At 42.2% G+C, this 7,577-nt stretch overlaps 1 protein-coding gene across 1 annotated transcript; it reads left to right on the top strand.

Annotated features, from left to right (window-relative positions):
* Positions 1–1,058: 1,058 nt before the first annotated feature.
* Positions 1,059–5,638, top strand: LOC133656926 (uncharacterized). The gene is made up of 6 exons (XM_062057788.1): positions 1,059–1,148; positions 1,220–1,305; positions 4,665–4,779; positions 4,935–5,047; positions 5,108–5,222; positions 5,438–5,638. Exons 1-6 carry the CDS (start codon positions 1,103–1,105, stop codon positions 5,611–5,613), a joined length of 651 nt encoding a protein of 216 aa, XP_061913772.1. The 5' UTR covers positions 1,059–1,102; the 3' UTR covers positions 5,614–5,638.
* Positions 5,639–7,577: the final 1,939 nt, after the last annotated feature.

Below are 7,577 nucleotides of genomic sequence, written 5' to 3' on the forward strand. Positions count from 1 at the left end.
GGTACTGACGGTGCCTTCTGGTACTGACCGTGTCTTCTGGTACAGACCGTGTCTTCTGGTAGTGATAGTGTCTTCTGGTACTGACCGTGCCTTCTGGTACTGATTGTGTCTTCTGGTACTGACGGTGCCTTCTGGTACTGACCGTGTCTTCTGGTACTGACCGTACCTTCCGGTACTGATCGTGCCTTCTGGTACGGACCGTGTCTTCGGTACTGATTGTGTCTTCTGGTAGTGACCATGGCTTCTAGTACCGACCGTGCTTTCTGGTACTGATTGTGTCTTCTGGTACTGACCGTGCCTTCTGGTACTGATCGTGCCTTCTGATACGGATCATGCCTTCCGGTACTGATCGTGCCTTCTGATACAGACCGTGTCTTCTGGTACTGACGGTGCCTTCTGGTACTGACCGTGCCTTCTCGTACTGATTGTGTCTTCTGGTACTGATTGTGTCGTCTGGTACTGACCGTACCTTCTAGTACTGACCGTGCCTTCATGTACTGATCGTGCCTTCTGGTACTGACCGTGTCTTCTGGTACTGAAGTGTGGCTTCATAGTAAAAGAGTGCGGGTTCTAGACTGGCCTGCCTGTAGTCCAGACCTGTCTCCCATTGAAAATGTGTGGCACATTATGAAGCCTAAAATACCAAAACAGAGATTATACTGTTGAACAACTTAAGCTGTACATCAAGCAAGAATGGGAAAGAATTCCACTACAAAAATGTGTCTCCTCAGTTCCCAAACGTTTACTGAGTGTTGTTAAAAGGAAAGGCCATGTAACACAGTGGTAAAAATGCCCCTCTGACAACTTTTTTGCAATGTGTTGCTGCCATTAAATTCTAAATTAATGATTATTTGCAAAAAACAATTACATTTCTCAGTTCCAACATTAAATATCTTGTCTTTGCAGTCTATCCAATTCAATATAAGTTGAAAAAGCTGTTTTTATTTACCATTCACACAACGTGACAACTTCACTGGTTTTGGGTGTTGTATTACAAAATGTCATCCCTCGGGGGCAGTCCAGGATTGGCCAACTCTGTAAACTTTGTCCCCGAAAGCCTCAGTCAAAAGGTCGTGTTTGGTCGTGTCGGAGAACAAAGAAGATGACGGCGCTAAAGAGAACGGTGTCTTGGCTGTGCTTGCTCACAGGTACTAGGGTAGATCACGCATGTTTTGTTTATGATCAAAGTTTATGGATTATAAGAAGTCTTTTCTTGCAGTTTTATCAAGATCCTGTCAAAGTCAAATACTAAATAAGAACTGCGTGTCAGAAGTGTTCCTGGACCACGTATCAGCTGTTCTTCAGGTACAACATTTTTATATATATATATATATATATATATATATATATATATATATATATATATATATATATATATATATATATATATATATATATATATATATATATATATATATATATATATATATATATATATATATATTAACATACATACATATATATATATATATATATATATATATATTAACATACATACATATGTATATATATATATATATATTAACATACATACATATATATATATATATATATATATATATATATATATATATATATATATATATATATATATATATATATATATATATAAATATTAATATGCTTGTATCATTTTACATTCATAAACATGAGTTATGATCTTTGATACCATAATAGCATGATCTGATTCTCTGATAACGTGGTCTGTGATACCATGATAATTTGGGTCTATGATACCGTACTGTAACATGCTCCACAATTAGTGATTCATGAGGCCATGATCCATGATACCACGATCTATACCATGATCTATGATAGCCATGATAACATGATCCACAAATAATGATCCATGATAGTATAACAAGGTCTGTGATACCATGATCTATGATACCGTGACACCGGGATCTATAATATCATTACATTGAACAAAGAGAGAACAGTCTGCTCTACAAAAGTTAAACATACTTGGCCGATAAATCTGATTCTGATGATACCATGATAATCTGATCGATGATACAATGATCCATGAAAATGTGATCTATGACACCATAATAATGTGATTCCTGATACAATGATCTATGATACCATGATAATGTGCTCTGTGATACATGATTCATGATCATGTGTTCTATAATACAATGATCCTTGATACCACGATAATGTGCTCTACGATACTATAATAATACATTTTAACATGTAAAGCGACTTTGGGTACTTAGAAAAGCGCTATATAAATCCCAGTTATTATAATCCTTGATAATGTGATCTATGATACCATGATACCGTGATCTATGATATCATTACATTGAACAAAGAGAGAACAGTCTGCTCTACCAAGTTGAAGTCCTTGTGTCTTAAACATACTTGGCCAATAAATCTGATTCTGATGATACCATGATTTATGATACTGTGATTGGATACCATGATAATCTGATCTATGATACAATGATCCATGAAAATGTGATCTATGACACCATGATAATGTGATCCATGATACAATGATCTATGATACCATGATAATGTGCTCTATGATACATGATTCACAAACATGATACAATTACTGTTTCTATGCACTTAATTAGTCTGATTTCTATAACAGTTTAGGTATTTATATTTTCACACCTAAGTGTGAAGTCCAAGTGTCCATGCACACTCTCTAATGCGACTATTGCTGCCTCCCGTACACTGATACTCACTGATACTGTTGCTATTGTTCTGGACTATCTTGTGCCCCGACTGATAATGGTCCATATGAAGGCTGCTAATGTTGTGGACTATCTTGTGCCCCGACTGATACTGTTCTAGATGAAGGTTGCTATTGTACTGGACAATCTTGTGCCCCGACTGATACTGTTCTAGATGAAGGTTGCTCTTGTCCTGGACTATCTTGTGCCCCGACTGATACTGTTCTAGATGAAGGTTGCTATTGTACTGAACTATCTTGTGCCCCGACTGATACTGTTCTAGATGAAGGTTGCTATTGTACTGGACAATCTTATGCCCCGACTGATACTGTTCCAGATGAAAGTTGCTCTTGTCCTGGACTATCTTGTGCCCCGACTGATACTGTTCCAGATGAAGGTTGCTCTTGTCCTGGACTATCTTGTGCCCCGACTGATACTGTTCTAGATGAAAGTTTGCTAGTGTTCTGGACCATCTTGTGCCCCGACTGATACTGTTCCAGATGAAGGTTGCTATTGTCCTGGACTATCTTGTGACCTGAGTGATACTGTTCCAGGTGAAGGATGCTATTTTTCTGGACTATCTTGTGCCCCGACTGACACTGTTCCAGATGAAGGTTGCTATTGTCCTGGACTATCTTGTGACCTGAGTGATACTGTTCCAGATGAAGGATGCTATTGTTCTGGACTAGCTTGTGACCTGAGTGATACTGTTCCAGCTGAAGGTTGCTATTGTACTGGACAATCTTGTTTCCCGGCTGATACTTTTACAGATGGTTGCTATTGTTGTGGACTATATTTTGCCCCGACTGATACTGTTCCAGATGAAGGTTGTTATTGTTGTGGACTATCTTGTGCCCCGACTGATACTGTTCCAGATGAAGGTTGCTATTGTACTGGACAATCTTGTGTCCCGGCTGATACTTTTTCAGATGGTTGCTATTGGTGTGGACTATATTTTGCCCCGACTGATACTGTTCCAGATGAAGGTTGTTATTGTTGTGGACTATCTTGTGCCCCGACTGATACTGTTCTAGATGAAGGTTGCTATTATACTGGACAATCTTGTGCCCCGACTGATACTGTTCCAGATGAAGGTTGCTCTTGTCCTGGACTATCTTGTGCCCCGACTGATACTGTTCCAGATGAAGGTTGCTCTCGTCCTGGACTATCTTGTGCCCCGACTGATACTGTTCTAGATGAAAGTTTGCTATTGTTCTGGACCATCTTGTGCCCCGACTGATACTGTTCCAGATGAAGGTTGCTATTGTCCTGGATTATCTTGTGACCTGAGTGATACTGTTCCAGGTGAAGGATGCTATTTTTCTGGACTATCTTGTCCCCCGACTGATACTGTTGTAGATGAAGGTTGCTATTGTCCTGGACTAGCTTGTGACCTGACTGATACTGTTCCAGCTGAAGGTTGCTATTGTCCTGGACTATCTTGTAACCTGACTGATACTGTTCCAGATGAAGGTTGCTATTGTCCTGGACCATCTTGTGACCTGACTGATACTGTTCCAGGTGAAAGATGCTATTTTTCTGGACTATCTTGTGCCCCGACTGACACTGTTCCAGATGTAGGTTGCTATTGTTCTGGACTATATTTTGCTCCGACTGATACTGTTCCAGATGAAGGTTGTTATTGTTGTGGATTATCTTGTGCCCTGACTGATACTGTTCCAGGTGAAGGTTGGTATTGTTCTGGACAATCGCATATTCCAGGTGTGTTCGTCAAACTTTTCAAAAACCAAACAAGGTTTGAATCAAGGTGTTTCCCTGGGCTGTAGGAGGCTTATTTAGAGCCAAACTTTCAGAAATTGGACTAATTTAGTGCATGGAAACGTACTGACTGATCCATGATACCATGAGAATGTGATCTATGATACATGATTTGTAATAACCTGATCCATCAACAACGTTCGTGTGCCTGAAGTTGCTTTAAATGCCAAAACAAGGTGTGCTCCTCGCATGGACCAACAGGTGGCGCTCGAGTGCAATGTGAGCCAGTCACCGACGTGGTCCAGTCAGCAGAAGGCAGAGCTGCTTGTCCACCTGAGGAATGTGATGGCCGTCGTGCAAACGCATCAGCTGAGTGGTAGGAAGTTGTCACATGATCAAGTGATCTTTGATTGTGGATCTGCGGTGGTACAGTAGTCGTAGTCCGTTACAGTCCGTCAGACTTTACTGAAACGTCCAACTCTGTTTGCGGTAGATCCATAACACATTCGTGACAACTGTGTTTGCATACAGAATGCATAGGGGCGGAGCCTGTGCAATGCCCTGAGCCGGAGGTTCCCAAGAACGGAGGCTTGGCGTGTGTGACGCTGTCCAACAGGCGTTACTGCAAACCCTTGTGCAACCACGTGAGTCACACGAAGCTGCCGTGTGGCCGGCAGGAAGTCACTTCGCCGAATGTCTTGCAGGGTTACGATTTTGCCTTCCTGAGGACGAGTCGCCCGTTTGAGGAATGCAGCGAGGAGACGGGCTACAAATGGAAAACTCAGTACGTCGGTGGAAACACGCTGGCATTTTGCAACGGTAAAAGTCAAACTCACCCACGGACCTCATACTAGTCTCAACCACGGGAGTCATCCAGAGCCCTGACCCTAACCCTAACCCTAACCCTCTATGATTCATTAGTATGGCGGTACTATACTAGTACCGGTATACCGTACAACCCTAGTGTGCACACAGAAAGACCCGTGTTGTCAATCATCTATATTAGTCCCTCTTTTTGAACCGTCCCTCTCTAGAAGCCTCCATCCAAGTCGCAGGAGCAAATACGGCGTATTTTCCCAAAGACCAGGACTGCCTGACCACCAAGACCAGCAACCATAGTCGGAGTGACATCATTCAGGACTTCACCGAGGAGCTGAGAAATTTGGACTTGGAGGGAGACGCACAGTCCGTGTGTCTGGTGTGCGGCTGAAGAACAATAAACACACTGCACCGTTCATCTTTGTCGCGGTCTTCTGTGCACACCTGTGTCGCCCTGGTCTGTGTGTCTCCTCCAATCAGCTCTGACTAGTCTATAGTCCAGGTGTTATACAATTCAATCAGCTCTGACTAGTCTACAGTCCAGGTGTTGTACAATCCAATCAGCTCTGACTAGTCTATAGTCCAGGTGTTGTACAATCCAATCAGCTCTGACTAGTCTATAGTCCAGGTGTTGTACAATCCAATCAGCTCTGACTAGTCTATAGTCCAGGTGTTGAGCAATCCAATCAGCTCTCACTAGTCTGTAGTAGTCTAGGTGTTGTACAATCCAATCATCTCTGACTAGTCTACAGTCCAGGTGTTGCACAATTCAATCAGCTCTGACTAGTCTATAGTCCAGGTGTTGTACAATCCAATCAGCTCTGACTAGTCTATAGTCCAGGTGTTGTACAATCTAATCAGCTCTGACTAGTCTACAGTCCAGGTGTTGTACAATCCAATCAGCTCTGACTAGTCTATAGTCCAGGTGTTGTACAATCCAATCAGCTCTGACTAGTCTATAGTCCAGGTGTTGTACAATCCAATCAGCTCTGACTAGTCTACAGTCCAGGTGTTGTACAATCCAATCATCTCTGACTAGTCTATAGTCCAGGTGTTGTACAATCCAATCAGCTCTGACTAGTCTACAGTCCAGGTGTTGTACAATCCAATCAGCTCTGACTAGTCTATAGTCCAGGTGTTGTACAATCCAATCAGCTCTGACTAGTCTACAGTCCAGGTGTTGTACAATCCAATCATCTCTGACTAGTCTATAGTCCAGGTGTTGTACAATCCAATCAGCTCTGACTAGTCTACAGTCCAGGTGTTGTACAATCCAATCAGCTCTGACTAGTCTATAGTCCAGGTGTTGTACAATCCAATCATCTCTGACTAGTCTACAGTCCAGGTGTTGTACAATCCAATCAGCTCTGACTAGTCTATAGTCCAGGTGTTGTGCAATCCAATCAGCTCTGACTAGTCTATAGTCCAGGTGTTGTACAATCCGATCAGCTCTTACTAGTCTATGGTCCAGGTGTTGTACAATCCAATCAGCTCTGACTAGTCTATAGTCCAGGTGTTGTACAATCCAATCAGCTCTGACTAGTCTATAGTCCAGGTGTTGTACAATCCAATCAGCTCTGACTAGTCTATAGTCCAGGTGTTGTACAATCCAATCAGCTCTGACTAGTCTATAGTCCAGGTGTTGTACAATCCAATCAGCTCTGACTAGTCTATAGTCCAGGTGTTGTACAATCCAATCAGCTCTGACTAGTCTATAGTCCAGGTGTTGTACAATCCAATCAGCTCTGACTAGTCTATAGTCCAGGTGTTGTACAATCTAATCAGCTCTGACTAGTCTACAGTCCAGGTGTTGTACAATCCAATCAGCTCTGACTAGTCTACAGTCCAGGTGTTGTACAATCCAATCATCTCTGACTAGTCTATAGTCCAGGTGTTGTAAAATCCAATCAGCTCTGACTAGTCTATAGTCCAGGTGTTGTACAATCCAATCAGCTCTGACTAGTCTATAGTCCAGGTGTTGAGCAATCCAATCAGCTCTCACTGGTCTGTAGTCCAGGTGTTGTACAATCCAATCAGCTCTGACTAGTCTATAGTCCAGGTGTTGTACAATTCAATCAGCTCTGACTAGTCTATAGTCCAGGTGTTGAACAATCCAATCAGCTCTCACTAGTCTGTAGTCCAGGTGTTGTACAATCCAATCAGCTCTGACTAGTCTATAGTCCAGGTGTTGTACAATCCAATCATCTCTGACTAGTCTATAGTCCAGGTGTTGTACAATCCAATCAGCTCTGACTAGTCTACAGTCCAGGTGTTGCACAATTCAATCAGCTCTGACTAGTCTACAGTCCAGGTGTTGTACAATCCAATCAGCTCTGACTAGTCTATAGTCCAGGT

This window comes from Entelurus aequoreus, linkage group LG09 (genome assembly GCF_033978785.1).
Source record: "Entelurus aequoreus isolate RoL-2023_Sb linkage group LG09, RoL_Eaeq_v1.1, whole genome shotgun sequence".
Lineage (NCBI taxonomy): Eukaryota > Metazoa > Chordata > Actinopteri > Syngnathiformes > Syngnathidae > Entelurus > Entelurus aequoreus.

Excerpts from the sequence above, each read along its gene's own strand:
- LOC133656926 (XM_062057788.1), top strand. The coding sequence starts at position 1,103 with ATGACGGCGCTAAAGAGAACGGTGTCTTGGCTGTGCTTGCTCACAG. Across the intron at positions 1,306-4,664 it reads ACGTATCAGCTGTTCTTCAG|GTGGCGCTCGAGTGCAATGT; the intron begins GTACAACATTTT and ends ATGGACCAACAG. Across the intron at positions 4,780-4,934 it reads GCAAACGCATCAGCTGAGTG|AATGCATAGGGGCGGAGCCT; the intron begins GTAGGAAGTTGT and ends GTTTGCATACAG.